Below are 17,583 nucleotides of genomic sequence, written 5' to 3' on the forward strand. Positions count from 1 at the left end.
CTCTAGGTTCCTGCTTTGAGTTCCTGCCCTGAATCCTTTCAAAGAAGAACTATGATGTGGAAGCATAAGATGAAATAAACACTCTTCTCCCCAAGTTGCTTCTGGTCATGTTTTACTACAGCATTAGAAACCCTCACTAAGACATCCCTTACCACACACATAGTTTGAAAACACCCATTTCACAGTTTGTCTCTCTGTTCTGTCAACTGCTTTCTTACTTGTGCTGATGCAGTGCCCGTTTTCTCATTCCTGTATCTGTTACCTCCAGAAAGTCCCTGCCCAGAGCAAGGTCACAGGTGGCTTTTCTCAGGTCTTCTTCTAATAGGGCTATAGTCTCACCTCCTGTGTTTATGCTTTTAGACCATCTGAGGTTGGCTTCTGTACAAGTGTGAGACAGGATCCAACTCAATTCTTTTCAGGTGATTTCCAGTTGTCCCCACACCATCCATCAGTGAGACTGTCCTTTCTCCATTGCATATTCCTGACATTTTGGTTTAAAACCAGAGAACAAATGCATATGTTTATTTCAGGGCAATTAGTTGCTCCGTTTCTTAACTACAAACAATATGTTCATCTTAAAAACAATCCCTCACTCACAATAGTGCCTTCTATGCAGGCATGTTTAGCTCAACAGTTGTTTTCAGACAGGAGGTGCTCACAGGACTGAAGAGATACAGGGATGCTTGGTGGTTAAGAATGGACACTGCTCTTGCACAGGACTGGAGTTTGGCTCCTGGCACCCATATCAGGAGGCTCTCAACCACCTATAATTCCAGCTCCTGGGGACCAGGTGCCTTTCTATGGCCTCGGCGGGCACCTACACTCAGGTACATGTAATCCACATTCGTCTCTGATAGGCATATAAATTACAACTCTTTTAAAAACCCCAAAGAGGTGACCATAAAAAGAATGGTTAATAAAGCGTTAAGAACAAATAACGGAGATGATGCGATATTAGGCTTTTGTGAACCAGGACCCAGAACCTTCTGCTCTTTGGAAGCTTTCCATAAAAGCAAAGAAAGTAGGGTAAGATTGCGATGAGCTCCCGGAAGAGACAGCCTCCTGCTCTTACTAGCACTGCAGTGCACACCTGAGACACCTAACCCCAGGAAAGTTCCAAAGTGACGGGGTCATGAAGCCCATCAACTAGGTAGCCGTGAACACATACACGCTCACACATGCAGGAACACAATCAAAAGTGGACAGCTGTGTAGCCTTGTGAAGTGAGCACACTCATGTTTCCAAGGTTCTGTTAAGAAAACTTCTCAAAAAAGCATACAAACCTGATTTTTAATACAAGAAACTAATTTTATCTGATCTTGAATTTTATAGGGATGAATTATACAACAAAGCCCCTTTCTTTCCATGTGACTCATCTAGTTAAGTCATTTGTCTGCAATGCGTTTTCAGAGCACCCCAGCGTTCTACAATCTACTCTCCTACCAGGGCGCATGTGGGCTATTTCTAAGCTTTGGATATTATAAATTTGCTTCTCTGAATGCTTTTACATTTCCTTTTGAAAGTCTGAGTAGCAGATTCTACCCAGATTTCATTCCTACAGTGGCTTGAATTTGCATTGCGATAATTGTGAACAAAGTTGAGCACATTTTAGGTGTTTTTTGTCATTTGTATGCCTGCGTCTACAATGTGCCCATTCAGGCATTCTGCCTGCTTTTGCCAACTATTATTCTTTCCTTACTGAACAGTAACAATTCCAGGGGAGGGGGGCAAGGTAGCTCAGTGGGTAGAGGCTTAAGTTCGATCCTCAGAACCTGCATAAAGTCGGAAGAAGAGGACCAACTCCACAGAGTAGCTCTCAGATGCTCACACAGGCATCATGAAATAGGAATTCCCCAACCACATTATGCACATGTGTGTGTGCACATACACAAGAATTGTTTATATGACTTTTTAAATTTTTTAAATGGCTTTCATCTCAAAATTTTATTTTTAATGTATAGTTAAATTTAACTTTACTTGTTTTATTTTTACATTAAAAAATACAGCTACCCCCAAATTTAAAGAAACATTCAAAGCTTTCTTTGTATTTCCATTGGACATTGCTACTCTAGACGACGTCTGACCATGAGTGTACTTTGGAAGTCACCCTATCTAGTGTCAAATGTACAAAGCTATAAAAAAATATTTTATCAGGGTCTGAGATTTATTATAAGTATTTTAATTAATTGATTAGATTTACTATTAATATTGTTATCATTGTGTGTGCATGTGTGCTGTGGTCACACATGGAGATCAGAGGACAACTCCATGGTATCAATTCTCTGCAGTCATTTATGTGTGTGTCTATATATACACACACATATATACATATATATGCATACATAAGTTATTTATGTGTGTATATATGTATAGTTTGTCAGATATATATCATATATTTTCTCTCTAAATAATTAAAAAGGAGAAATCCATGATTAATAAATGCAGACTCTATGGCAAATGACTATTTAGGACAGGGCTAGCTATGGGAAAGTCTGCAGGGAAAGGGTGAGCAAGGAGCTTAGAAGCCACTGTGCTCCTGATGCGAGAGCACCCTCCAGCCACTGGGGTCAGGATAGGGCAGCCAGCGTAACTAGGAAACATCTAGAACATCCACATTCCAATTCTGTTCCGAGAGATTCTTCTCCTAAATAGGAAATAACTGATGTCTATATGATCCACGCTAAAACAAAACAGCCTCACCTTGTGAGTGCTTTAGACACTGCTAAGCTGCTTATGTTTATTGAAGGGCTGCTGTGTGTGTCCTCTGATAGCAGGCACATTAAAACAGCAGCTTTGAGCCGGCTTCATTTACATAATGCCACGGAGCTGCAGCTGCAAGCACGCTCAATCATGTTTAATGCCTCATCAAAGTATAAGCTCCTTTTTCCTTTTTACCTCAGCTAGTTTTACTAGAAGAAAGCAAATATCACACGCCTGACTACCGCCAGCCCCCGCCCCCCAACGTTATTCCAGCATCTCTCCTAGCCATCACTGGCTCAGAACGCCACTTCTTTTATTAACATTTTAAAATTGACTCTCTTGAAATATCAACATTGCTCTGAATATTGGATTTTTGTGTCTAAATGTACTGAATTAAGTAGGCTCAAAATTTTAATTTCTTCTTTCTATTTTAAACCCTGACTCAGGTAAGCAACAAGTAAGACTGTCAGGCCACGACATTAAAAGCTATGCTTGAAGAAGTACAGTGTGGTGGGTGGGCAGGGCGTGGCACACTGCTAAGTAGAGAGATGAATAGTGATATGGAAATAAATTAGATTTGTAATTAGTGCTTTCCTGTTTCCCATTGGCCCTGCACCTGAATGGGGTATGTACCTGAAGCATGCATACATATGCTATTTAGGATTTTAAAAGTAAAGTGGGTGCTCTTTTTTTTTTCCTCTACAAGAAGTAGATACAGAAAGAACGAATAGGGAAGCCTGTATCTACACACCTCTCAGGGACCAGAGAAGTAGCAATGGTCCATGAGGTACAACTTTTTGAGACCTTGCATTGTTAAGTCTCTAAAAGGAGGGTTTACACTGGCTTCTGATGTCTGCCACTGAAACAGTAACAGTCAGGGCCACTAATCATAGTACTATATGCTAAGTAATGTAAGTACCGGATACACGATCTTATTCAATTGCCATTATGACCAGCAGAGTGGGAATTATGGCCCCTGTTTCATGGGTGAGAACCCTGATGCTGACTTATCTGCTCGAAGTCACATCATAAATTACAAAGCCACAGTTCAGTCTAGGTCACTGATTTGTATGTGGAAATAGGCTGACAAGTAAGTGGACTGAGGGACTTTACTCAGGAGGCAAGCGGCCTTGCATAATGACAAGTCAATACAGTTTAGTAGAGCAATTTAACATAATAATTAAAGGCACTGTTACAGATGGCCGATTCCCATCCTCCTTTGCACTTAGGACTGCCATCAAGACTCGGGCTTCTCTAAGATCATGTCATGGCAGCGTTCCGCATGTTCTCCGTCTGTGTCTCAGCTGTCATCAGAGCCTATGGCCCTATGGCTGCAGCTCACTCTTCAGGGCTCCCATTTCCTCCGGTTTCACTCCCCTACTTGAAGAAGCCAACACTAGACTCCTAGAATGTCTCTGATATTCCGGGATGCCCACAGTACCAACCTCAATTCTGGATTGGCTGCAGAACTCACAGGTGAGAATGGGAGCCCTGGAAAGAATAGACTGCCTGGGGGTGCCTAGTGGAGCTCAGCACCTCGCTAAAGGATGGATAAATCCGTGCACGTTTCCCTGGAAACTGGGGAAATGATGCCCTCTTCCTCTCAGGGTGCTGTGAGGGTAAGATGAGACTAATTCAGTAACTTAGAAAAGGCCTCTAGTTTAGAGCACACGAAAACTTCTAAGAGAGCCCATGGAAAGACAAAGAGGACCCTGCATCCACTCTCTGATCATAGTTGAGCAAGTCCTTGTGGTATGATTAAGCATCCTCTGTGTATATGCCCAAGAGTGGTACAGCTGGGTCTTGTAGTAGATTGATTCCCATTTTTCTGAGAAACTGCCAATCAGCATACAGAATGGGAAAAGATTTTTTTTTCACCAACTCCATATCCAATAGAGGTCTTATTTCCAAAATATATAAAGAACTCAAGAAACTAGATATCAACAAGCCAAATAATTCAATTAAAAAGTGGGGCACAGATCTAAACAGAGAATTCTCAACAGAAGAATCTCAGTGGCGAGAAATTCTAAAGGAACTGCTCAACATCCTTAGCCATCAGGGAAATGCAAATCAAAATGAGTCTGAGATTTCATCTCACACCTGTCAGAGTGGCTAAGATCAAAACCACAAACAACACAGCTCATGCTGGAGAAGACGTGGAGCAAGGGGAACATTCCTCCATTGCTGGTGGGAGTGCAAATTTGCACAGCCACTTTGGGGCAATACTTCTTTAAGTACATCTTTATCAGTCTATAACAAAATATCTGAGGATAAATGAAGAAAAGAGACTTCGAGCTCACGATTTTGGAAATGATAGGATGTGGTACCTGCAATAGTTTAGCTGTCATGAATATCTCACGGCGTATGGAAGGAGCTTATGGGAAAGGAGAAATCATACCAGCAAGCCAGAGAGTGATCTGGGCTATATTCTTTTAATTAACTGATCCCACTGTCTCTTCTGAGAGCATGCCCAAGGACCTAACAAAGGTACCTCCTCTTAAACGTTCCTCCCAAAAAGCCAAGCCACCAGTACAGGACCCTCTGTGGGACAAACCACATACAAACTACAGCATCACAGAAGGGGAAACAGGTGAGACTGAGACCACTTAGCAGAGAGAGTAAAACTACTTCACTGTCACACCGAGTAGAAAACCAGCTCCTAGTAGATTTATTAATGGAAAGCTAACTCCGCATGTCCCCTTGACTTCCGCTTGTTTGGTGTGAATCCCGCTAAGCAGTCAACTGTAAGCCTGCCAATTCCGTGAGGTTCTCCTTTCGCTGCCACTATTCTGGATCAGGCTCTGACTGCCGTCACCTCACCAGTGTTTTCAGACCGCTGGTCAGAGAGAAGCCACATTTTACACCCCGATCGCCTAGAAAGGCACATGGATGTGTGTTTATAACAGACGGTGTCAGGAAGTGAGGGTTTCCTCTTAGGAACTTGGGCCAATGCACTGCAAAACCTTTGGTTATATCTTTTCCTGGGTGGATTCATGACCATTGGTCATCACATTGTGCCGTGATGCCCCATAACCATTTTGCTACTTCCTTACTGCTCCATGCTTTCTTGGATCCTTCTATTAATCTCCAGCAGATTAAAACATTTAAAGCTCCGTCCTAAGTGCATCTACTTCCTGGACAGCTTTTTATGGGCTCCCCTCATAAGAACGGCCCAGATCTCAGTTGCAGACAAACCGAGCAATCCTCAACACTGCTGTACTTGCCTGAGTTTTCAGATTTCCATATCCGTAGACCTAACACAAAAGATCCTACTAAGACCATTCGTCCAGCACATATTTAGTGAGCAGCTACATGTTTAGATGGTCCCTCCACCAGCAGAGCTTACAGTGTGGAGTTGTCACTGTGAAAGGGGAAGGGCACAATGAAGCCAGAGAAAGAGCGTGTTCTCTTAGCCAACAACGCTATGCCAAGTCCCCAAGAAAAAGTCCACTTGTTTAGCCTAGGCACCTAAGGATGGAGAGAGATTTCCAAAGTGACAACTTAGGGTAAAATGTGCTCAGGTGGGAAGTGGCATGCTGAAGATCTCAAGGACACATGGGATGCAGGAAGGCTGCAGAAGTTCCTTGCAAGGAACTCCTAAGTGGAAATCTGAAAAGTGAACATGAGTTCCCTAGGATGGAAAGGACTTCGTCAGGCAACAGATCACCAGGCCCAACATTACAGAGCCTGAAAAGAAGCAAATAAGATAAAGGCCAACACCAGCCCCAGCGGCCCAGGAAAGAACGTTTTCTTATTCTCAGAATGCAGGGCCCCTTTGACACCAGAGTTAACTAATGGGTCAAAAGTACTAAGAGAAAGGCACTGTTTCTCTTTCTGACGTCATCATAGAAGGTTACAGTCCATGTTGGTCAGCTTTTGTCAACTTGACATAAGCTAGAATCACCTGGGAAGAGGGAACCTCAGCAGAGTAATTACTAATTACTAATTGATACAGGAGCATTCCGTCCTCTGTGGGCTTGGGCAAGCAGACTTGGGCTGTATAAGAAAGGCAGCTAAGCAAGCTAGGAGAAGCAAGTCAGTGAGCACCATTCCTCCATGGTTTCAGCCTTGAGTTCCTGCCTTGGCTTCCCTTGATGATGGACAGTGACCCTTATGATGAGATGAACCATTTCCTCCCAAGTTGCTCTTGGCCATAGCATTTATCACAGTAATAGAAAGCAGACTGGAACACAGGGCTCCATATAAAGGACACTGAGTATCAGCACACATGTATGTATGGACTACATCCGTTAACAACTGTTTGTTGAGTTAAAGAGTCCTTCCTTACGTAACGAAGAAGAGAGTAAACACACAATGGGGTACTTTTCAGGAGCTAAGTTAGTTCCCAAGAAAGGACTGAGTAACAAAATCCCTGTGAGGCCAAACACTCGCGTGGTGAAACAGCAGCAAGGCACGTGAGGTGCTGTTGGCAAGGAGGTAACAAAAGTGGGTCAGAATGATCCATACATAAATTACTCATTATTAAAAAACGGATAAGGCTAAACATTCTTACATTTTTGAAAAATAATCTACCTACAAATTCTGCTATAATCAAAAATTTGTTATAGTTCTTTACCATTTCTGGCAGAGGGCAGAATTTAATCCTTCATCTTTTTCCTCCTTTCCCAAGCTATGCATTGAGTTAAGAAATAATTTAAATTAATTTCAAAATGTTCTTGCAGACATCACTAAACTCTGTCCATACCAATGAATTCCAGTGACATCACTGTTGCCATGGTAACTAATGTACTTCAAAAGGAGGGAAAACAGAACAAGACTGAAAACCAGGGAAAGGGAATGAAGTGGAATACACAGCGCAGCATCGCCCTTGCATTTATGGAACACATTTTAATTACGAAGGCTTTGCCATTTCTTAGACTCAGGGGCTTTTAGAGTCAGAAGCAGTCAGCACAGTCGCTTCTCACTGATAACCAAGCCCCGCTCCTAGAAGCGGCACCATGCTTGTGAGGTTGCACACGGGGCCCAGCCCTGGAAAGTTCTCATTACTGTGAGTCTGTTCTTTCGGTTTAAGAGATGATTAAGACAGTCTACCTGCTTTTCAACTGTTCTTACAGCACAGAGAGCAAATGATTGAACTGGGGCCTAAAAGGAGGGCTATCACAGAGATACAGCAGGCAGATGTCCACGCTGGAAGCAGCCCCAGAATGCTCAGCTCCAGCGACTTTCACTTTTCTGCCATTTAGTTCCAGCACACCCACGACCACATCCTGGCCTGTCAGGACCCAGAACAGCCCTAACTCTACAAACTAACATCACAAGTGTGACCCAAACAGCTGCTTCCTCTTCTCATTAACCCTGGATGCAGCCCTAGGAGCCTACGCAGCCCACCACCCCTCACTTCCTGGTGACATTCCCTTGTCACCATCCTGAACGTTTACCCTTAGGAGGCTCCTAGCCAGCAATACCCCGGCCTGAGTTTAGTGGTCATCTTCTTCTCCTCCGTATGTTCTGTGGGAATTATCTTGTCCACTCTCTGACTTGGAGATAGGGGTGGGGGATGGGGAGAAGTGGAAGGAGAGATCCATCACAACATATGAGTTTTTTTTCTCATTATTTATAGGTCAAGAAGGGTCACAGGTCTCAGTGGAAAATAACACCTTAGCTAAAAGTATACATGCTGAATGCGGCAACTATGGTCATGAGACTTTGAACAGAGTCCAGGAAGAGACCGACCCATAGCCACTACCATCTCAAATGACAGCAGTAGTTGAATGATCTACTAATAAAAAAAATGATCATTTCTGAGGGGAAATGATAGAGAAAATCTGATTCCTGCTCTTTGAAAACCAATTTCCTTCAAGGGTTTGCTGAGTGTGGTAGCACAGGCAAAGCTGGGACTCCGCAGGCAGGAAAGGGGGCTTGACCTGAACCTTGGAGTGGCGGTAACAGACGGACGGCGCCGAAACCTGATGTTTGCCAGGAAGGGTTGGCGATCACGTGATAACTCAGCGCCACAGATTTCAGTAGAAGGCGCTTCTCTCTTTGCCACTTTATATTTTAATCTCACATCACTCAGGGACCTGCAGTCAGGACTTTATCCAGCTTCTCCCGGAGGAGTCACAGGCTCAAAACAGGCAACAGAAAAGCTCCTCAGTCTGCAGCGGCCATGTGGTTACCACTGCTTTACATTATTTCCAAGCTGAGTTTCAGAGCCTAGAACGCTGGCTCTAAACTGGCGAATCACATCTTCGGGGCTCCCAGATAAAATAGCCGTGGTCACCTGGGCAGAAAGCAGACAGGCGGGCCCCTTTTCAAGTTCCTTCAGCCTTGCCAGTGTTTGTTTGTCCAGTCCCTGTACACAGCTCCGCTCCAGCTGTGCAGGAGTAGACGCACTGCGGGGAAGGTCACCTTGACTCTTCTGTGTACACTGTCTTAGGTCTCTCAAGGCTCCTCTCAGAGAAGAACACTTCGAAAGCGTCCCTGAACTTTCTCCTGTGCTGTGGTCTCATTGAAGACTTTGAGAAAAGTTATAAGTTCTTTGCATATACAAACAAACAACATTATCACACTGTCTGTGATGGAGAAGAGGGCAGAAGAGAGAATTATGAGAACCCTGAAGATAATACATGGGCCTAAGGTTTTATACATTGTTACGTGTCTGTAATTGTGAGCACAGGCGTGCACTGCACGGTGCACATGTAGGTGAGAGGACAAATTTGTGAGTTGGGTCTCTCCTTTCACCTTCACATGAGTCTTCATCAGGTCACAGGGTGCGTTTTATCACCAAAGTTTTAAGGCCCTGTTTCTCTTAGCTCGAAAGACCTACTTGGAGCGCCACACAGACAGAAGCATCACAGGGGTCTTGTTGTAACTGACTTCTGGTACTGTTCCAGGGCTGTTGTTGAGACACCACAGAAGGAAGAACTTTTTCCCTACAGTAAGGAAGAGGGGAGTGTGTTTAAGATACAGCTTCTTCCTTACAAGGATCTAGTGAAAGTCTCGTGTGTCTGGTCTCAAGCAAGCAGCTTGTTTTACCCATGTGCAAATGGACAGTGTCTTAATTGGTTACATGCTTTTCCCTTTGGCTGTTAGAAAATTCATAGCATATTTAAGTTTCTTAATGGTATGCAATTTGTTTGCTGACTTTACTTTGGGCTCCATCTGATCTTAATTATTCTGTGTCTATTTTTATTACATTCTTACATTATTTTGTCAAGTAGAGAAAATGCAGAAATACCCCCTAGAAGAACGTGGACTATCAAGAGCTAAAACACCGGCAGCCAGGGGACAAGGAGTTCCTTCTCACCTCCTTTCCCCCAGGTTGTCTAGTCTACTAGGAAAGCATTTCCTGAGATGTTCAGGAGACTCTAGCCACATTTGGAAAGTTCCTTAGAAAGCTTGCGATCCCAGAACCCTGCTTCAGAATTCTTCTTGGTTGGCATGATGTTTGAACACTTGTGTAACCTGACATATGTTCTACAGTAACAGGCAAGACCAACCAGGAGTTTGGTGAAGTGTTCTCCAGAAGGTTAAACTAAAACGTGGATGCCGCTTTGTGCATGGCTTGGATCTTAGGCTAGACGGTCTCACACTTACGGGCACGTGAACTTTCCGGAACATCTCGGCACCCCTGCGTGCATCCATCAGCGCAATGTCCTGAGGCGTGGAGACGATCACAGCACCTGCCCAAAGGGAAATAAAGCAAGGTCATCTCTTAATGCTTGAGGGAAAGCTTGCATTCAACAGGATCTTATCACGTGCTCAGAGTCGGCTACATTACCTGGCTAACGCTCACAAGTTTGACACAAGTAAATAAAAAGGGCAACTTTTCCCATTCCTGCCCTTGACTCCTGGCTTCTAAAATCAGTCAACTGAGCAGCAAGCACAGCCAGAGCATTGCAACCACTCCCCATTCAAGCGTGCATCAGTGAGACATGTACCAGGCCAGTCTTTCTGGGTATACCCAGAAGAACGAGGATGGCCCACAAAGTACTCTGCGCTGTAACAGAACATGCGCGCCAGGCCGTGGAGTCCCGACAGAGGGACAAGAAGGAGCACCACCAGGACAAGGGTGCGGTGAGTTTGTGTGTAGGGTGGAGGAGTGGAAGGCAGGGAGAGCAATGGGGAAGGTATCCAGAAAGACGTACTTCCTAAGCTGAGTTTTCAAAGCTGATATTCTGAAGAACACTGTGGCAAATGGTTTGGGGTGTGTGTGTGTGTGTGTGTGTGTGTGTGTGTGTGTGTGTGTGTGTGTAAAGCCAAGGGCTATGGCAGAAATACGGATGCAGACCGTTCAGGCTTGAATGGAGTCAGCATTACGTGAAGGCGACAGAGATACCTGGGGTTCCCACTATTACCCTGCACAGGCAGATGGCCCTGGGATAGCGTTCAGGGGTAAAGGCAGGACTGGTTTTCATTAAGATGCAACAATGAAGGCCTGGTATGATTAGCAGATTCTGCAAATCCTTCTAGGATTTTGTGGTTTCTTCTAGAATATTACAGATTACATGTGACCATCAGTTATAACTACACAGAAACACATTTCAGAGCCTAGGATAGTCTATTGGAGCAAATGAAAACAGAGGAGGTATCAACAATAAATATCTGATTAGGCAAAGTTAAGTTCAACTGATGTCAGAGTACTGTCTGACGGTCTAGTGGGAGACGGTAGATAAGGGGAAAGTGGGAGAGGAACCAAGTGTCCGCGGCACACCTACGGGAAGACAGGCACACCACACTAGAACAATGAGATCTCAGGGCAGCTCTCCAACAGGAAGCCACAGTCGGCTTGCAATCTCTGTCTTTTACATTAATGTCAGTACTTTGGATTTCATTGATTTTTTTTTTAAGTTTTGGTTGTACTTCTTTGCTAAACATTTTATCTATCTATCTAGTATCTATTTATTTATTTTTATCTAGAGGAAATTTCAGATAAGAGGTCTTAGCTATTACTGAAGTTTGAGGCTCATCCTAAACTGTGTGAACAGGGAATCACTCAACCTATGTGGGCTTCAGCTTCTTCATCCACAGGACGGCACAGTAATCCCTGCTTCCCAGAGCTGCTGCTCTGTACACCACTAGACACAAACGTCTGATGTGACCAGACTTGCACCCAATGGCATTGTCACTACTATGTTTATTATTATTATTAATAAATGACTTAGAAGTTGCCAGGGCGGTCACTCCCTTGCGCCACTGGACAGGCCATCTGACTCGGAAAATGGCTCCAGCTTCCTCTTCTTAATTTCCCTACTAACAAACCCAAAGTCAGTCAGTAGTGCTTTGCTTTAACAGATGATGAATGAGGTCTCTGCAAAATTATTCTCTGCACACACAGCGTATTTCTACAATCTGCCACCGTCTAGATTCTGTTATTAATATATTTTCATATTCAGTCATGTGGAAGGAATTAATCCTAGCTCTGGCCCCATCTAGCTGTGACTAATCTTGGGCAAGAAACTCAGGAAGACTCTGGATTTCAGTTTCCTTGACTGCCAAACTGGTATATGTTTTAGACAGCTTCCCAGGTCTCCTACGACTGTTACCTAGCACTGGCTTCTAACTTTTTCTGAGTCCAGCCCCCATTCAACCTCACTGCCCCGATTATCTTAGTAAGTGGAAGCACTGCCCCTCCTTTATCTCAGGCGATCTCAGATTATTCTCTTCCTCCAGGAACAAGGAGCTCTGGGGACTAGTTCCTCCCTGTAAAAAAACTCCACAGGGGGTTCTTTACTGCATTAGCTCTAAAGATGCTCCCAACTCAGTCATAGGACATAAATGCATTCTTGCTAACTATTCTTGTCTACCATTTGCAACTCATTGCTGAACACAGATTCATGTGTTTTATGGTCAGGATATTTGTCTTCTAAGGACCGTGTTGTTGGAGCCTTAGTCCTCAGTGTAGTGGCTGTGTGGTGACAGGACCTTTAAAAAGTAGGGTCCCATGTCCTACTATCCTGCTTTCTGTGGTTACAAACTCATATCTAAAGCTACAAAGGCGGAAATGGGAAACGCGAGAAGGGGACTTTATCTGGATGCAGGGAATCTAAGCAAGAGGGAGGGAATGGATATAACATTAAGGGTGACTGAAAAGCAATAGGGAAACATGATTTTATGTTTCTTAAATATACATATAGTATATAAGTACATGAGCATTTGGAGATGCCAGTACCACAGGAACCAAGAACAAGTCAATAAGCAGCATTTCTCCTTTGCCCTGGATCAGCTCCTGCCTCCAGGTTGGCCCTGCTTGAGTTCCTTTCCTGACTCCTCCAGTGATGAACAGCAGTGTGGATGTGAGGGTCAAATAAACCCTGTCCTCCCCAATTTGATTTTGGTCATGGTGTCTCATCACAGCAAGAGTGACCCTTATTAGGACAATGTGTCTACATATATAAGTCATTTAAATGAGGTTATGCCACTAGGGGGGACAAAGTTTCCACCAAGAGCCAAAGGCTATCTAACAAAAACCCCTGTGCCAGGCATGGAAACTTCTCTTTGAGTTGTTGGACAAGGGATTCCAAGACACCCCAACCAGCACAGGCTACTGGTGTTGTCCTAGGTTGCCTCCCGGAACTAGGACTTACTGCTGAAGACTCTACGCACCAGATACGGGACTTGGAGGAACAAGTTGGAACTGACCCAGAAGCCTTCTCCCAGAGGACAAGCTCTCATAGTAGTCAAAGGTGCTATGTGAACTGCCAGGGTAGAAAAGCATTCCTTAGTCCTGCTCACCTGGGACACCTATGAGCCACGACAATGGCTGGATAGGCAAGACATACACAACACCACAGTAGCAGCACCTCTGTCTCAGGGGCAACTAACGCCCATCTAATTGGACATAAACCCCACTCAACAGGAGGGAAATCATACCTGGTACAGTAAATCTAGCCAATTACACATGGCTAGAGAGGTCAGAGATCCGAGAAGAGAACCCACTACTGCCATTTCCCTAAAACAGTATCATTTCTGACTGTCCTCCAAATACTTATCCTTATACCTGCGGATACACGTAGCTCTGACTCATCACCAGAGAGCCATTCCTGCCACAGCTGTAGACTATTATAGAGATGCACAGCTGGTCAGCAAGCAGTGCAACACAACCCTACACCTAAGGCTTGGGGAAATCACAAAGAAGGGCAGAAAGAGTCTAAAAGCCAGAGGGTCAGGAATGTCAGCTATGAGACATCCCACCATGGACGGGGCAATTCTACACGGTCCTACTCACAGAAGAAGAGGTGGTCCATTCTTGTTGGGAGGGAGACAGCCTCCTCCAGGGACAAGCTTCTGCACAGACTGTCCAATCCCAAGTGGTCAGCCCTGGACATAGGCACACGATGCAAGCGAAACTAAGTGGACTCAGCAGGCTATACACCTGTGTGTGTATGTTGTATATACATACACACGTTTGGGGGGGACACAGGTGGAGCTGAAGGGCGGAGGGGTGAGAGTGATGTAAATGTATTGCTCATGTATGAAATTCTCAGTAGAATAAAGTTATTTAAGGAGGGCTAGAGCCCTGTGGAAGGCAGTGAGGAAATTGTCTTTAAAGGGTTTAAGGCAGTGCCTTCTTGTAGAGCTTCGAGGGTCTTGAGAAGTAGTTGTCATCAATCAGAGAGGAGGGCCCTGAATTTCTAGTTTCCTATCTGATGGTTAAATCCCTTCTTTTTGCAATAAGCTCCTGGCATGATGCCTGCTACCACGATGTCATGTTGCCAAGGGAGCCCGCACCTAAGCTTGGGCTCCTAGATTCATGAGCTACATAAACCCTTTTTCTTTATAAAGTATATGGCCTTGTGCATTTGTTACAGCAATGGAAACAGAATAGAGAAATAATCAATTGTATTTATTTTAATTTTTTATCAACCAAAACTAATGACAAAAGACCCTACACAAAATGGGCCTCAGCGAAAGACTGGTGATCTAAGCACTCTTGTTATTTTCAAAGTCACCTGTCACATCAGAACAGCATGAAATTGTCATAACTCTTTAGAGCAGGCATCAGGAGCTCTGAATGCTGGTTTCTAATGTGTTCTGTAACTCTGAACAACCAACTCACTGACTCTCTCTAGACCGCAGCATGTAAAAACGTACATATTTACACTGGCCCTATTGCACTAAAAGAAGCAGCTTCATTTTTTAAAAAAGAATATAAAAGTGGTTAAAAATGTTAAGTTGACATTATTTTGATAGCTGTAAGAATCTGGAAAAAGATTTAAAAAATTTAACTCTAACATCATTAGCATCTATTCTATCTGAGTTTCTTTGTACTTAGAATAGTACCATTTAAACAGCAATTGAGAACAATCATTTTTCATGGCACCAAATGTCCATATAGTATGTAATATACCACAGAAACTACAAGCTAGGTTTATCAATTATACTTTGGTATTAGATTTTTTAAAACAAAAGTAGATACTATTTTGTTGCTGTTTTTTTTTTAATAACAACGTCCTTAATTCTTATATAGTTTAGTGGCCACTGTGTTGGTCCTTACACAAACACATCCTCTTTTATTGTTCCAAAATGTTTAGCATTTAATATAAGCAACTATTTCAAATAGCCCTCTAATAATACTCAGAACTTGTGAGAAATGCAACACAGACAAAGCTTCCAATGAAATGACATTTTAGTCCTTAATCTACACATTATCAACCCAAAATGCAAATTTTAAAGGAACTCTGCCAATTTTTCTTGTGATTTATCCCACAGCTTAAAATATGATCTCTAAACTCGATGATACATTTTCTTTTTGCAGTTCCTGACTTTCTAACTTGACAATATTAATTTTTTTATTGCTTATAACACATGAATCAATAAGAAGAATCCTAGAACTCCTTCCGGTCTGCCATGACTAGTGATGTCATCTCAGGTCTCCATGGGGGATCTGGTAGAAACTTGTGCTCCTTCTACTGACCACAAGGAAATGTCAAGCAGAGGCAGAAAGAATGTTTAGTTTGCAGAAGATGTGACTATCTGGAATATTAAAAGACTATCTCAAGGATTTCATCAAGAATCTTTATTCGCTTTCTAGGGTAGATGTCTAAGCCCAATTATAGAAGGCTGCTTGCGTATACTTTTCACCTTGAACCTTTTACTTTTGGACCAACTGAGATTTACCACCAGAGGCTCAGTGTCTGGTGGATTCCTACAAATATGTACACAACTCACAGAATAAGCACGTGAGTACTGTCTTAATTGTTAATTTCAGTGACTACAGGAGAATCTATAAGTGCGTATCTGGATTTGGGTCAGAGTTCAGAGCAGTTACACATTTAAAGTTATTTATTCCAGAGATTAACTGGAACTACTCAACGGTAGAGCGCAGCCTGTGGGGCAAAGAGCATATCCTGGCTGAGAATCTCAGCATGGGGGAAGAATAAACATGTAAAGTCTGCTCGGAATCATGTCTGCAGGACAGTGCAGCGCCTTATAGCGTCAGAGCACTGGAACGACGGCCAAGGAAGGTGTCGGCGGCCGTGAGTGCTGCCCTCTGTGTTCACAGTGCCGGTGCTCACTGCTGACTCGACTTCATTTAGATACAGACCTCCAGCAACGGAGGATCAGCGCGCACTGCGGGTGGAGCTGGGGGCACAGCGCGTGCTTAGCACAGGCGAGGGCCTCGGTTTGAGCCCCAGCACTGCATGTGAAAGCAAACAGAGGAGCCACTCAACTTGTGTTGTTTAGCATGATGTCACAGACGTGACTGTTAACTGTAGGTCATCAGTGCTGGCTCTCTTACGTCTTCTGTCATATCTGAGCTTTCTGAATTACAAACAACATTTACTATAACGTCAAAGAACGCCCACTAATACTAGCTATCAGATTAAGTAAAATGTGAGTTTCACCTAAACCTACCTCAATTGTGTTCACAGACTATTTCAAAATACAAGCAATTCTTGCATGAGTCACTGTTGGGAGCTGTATGCTAATAATTGACTAGAGTCATAAAGCACACATGCTTTATTAATTTAAACATTACTATATTTTGCTAGCCTCGGGAATAAATTTTCAAACCAGGTGTTGGCACAAGCCCATGATGCCCACAGAGAGGCAGAGACAGGAAACCCCCACAGGTTTGCAGTTATCCAGGGCTACCCAGTGAGTGCCAGGTCCAGGTCAGCCAGAGCAAGGCAGAAAGGAGAAGGAGGCGGGAGGGAAAAGGGAAGGATATTCTGCTAACCGGTATGAAAAGACTGTTGAAGCAGACACAGTGAAAACCCACGGTTTCAGTGATGGGGAAGAGGACGCTCAGCTTTGTCACTTCACCTTTGCAGGACAGAATCTGGATACAGAGCTGATGTGCTCAGATACTAGGCCTTCCATCGCTTCAGTTACTAACATCACCAGGAACTAGCCCGCTGCCCTGCCTGTAGCCATGGCTGTCCTGGAACTCGCTTTGTAGATCAGGCTAGCCTTGAACTCTCAGACATCCACCTGCCTCTGCCTCCCCAGTTCCAGGATTAAAGGCGTGTGACACAATGCCTGGTTTCTTTTTTATTTTTTGGAAGCAGTATCTTACTATTTAGCCCAGGTTGGCCTTGACTTCACGATTCCCTCACCTCAGCCTCCTGACATCACAGCCTGTGCTGACAGCCCTGGCTCACAGCTCTGCGTTTGCTCATCTCTGTGGCGTAACTCTAATCCAGGGCTTTGGATGTCTCAAGCAAGCTCTCTGTGCAGAGCTATTTCCCAGTGGTCACCCTAATTTTTATTCTCTCTTAAAAAAGGGACTCCGGATAAGATAACAGCCGCTCCTGCCTAACTGTCACTAAACCAGATATGTTTCAGAGGGACGAGACCGGGAACTTGACAGGCACGCTCTGGTTCCTAACACTGTCATGTTCCGAGCACCTTTCCGATTCTCATCAGGCCAGGAACGTCTACAACCAGATGAAAAGCATGTAGATTGCACCCTTGTAC

At 43.9% G+C, this 17,583-nt stretch overlaps 1 protein-coding gene across 1 annotated transcript in view; it reads right to left on the reverse strand.

Annotated features, from left to right (window-relative positions):
- Nubpl (NUBP iron-sulfur cluster assembly factor, mitochondrial) overlaps positions 1–17,583 on the reverse strand; it is a 184,552-nt gene that overhangs the window by 14,221 nt on the left and 152,748 nt on the right. The window contains exon 8 of the mRNA XM_048415438.3: positions 10,258–10,343. Within this exon, the coding sequence (XP_048271395.3) occupies positions 10,258–10,343 (86 nt within the window). The remainder of the gene's footprint in view (positions 1–10,257; positions 10,344–17,583) is intronic.

Source organism: Myodes glareolus, chromosome 11 (assembly GCF_982192425.1).
Source record: "Myodes glareolus chromosome 11, mMyoGla1.1, whole genome shotgun sequence".
Lineage (NCBI taxonomy): Eukaryota > Metazoa > Chordata > Mammalia > Rodentia > Cricetidae > Myodes > Myodes glareolus.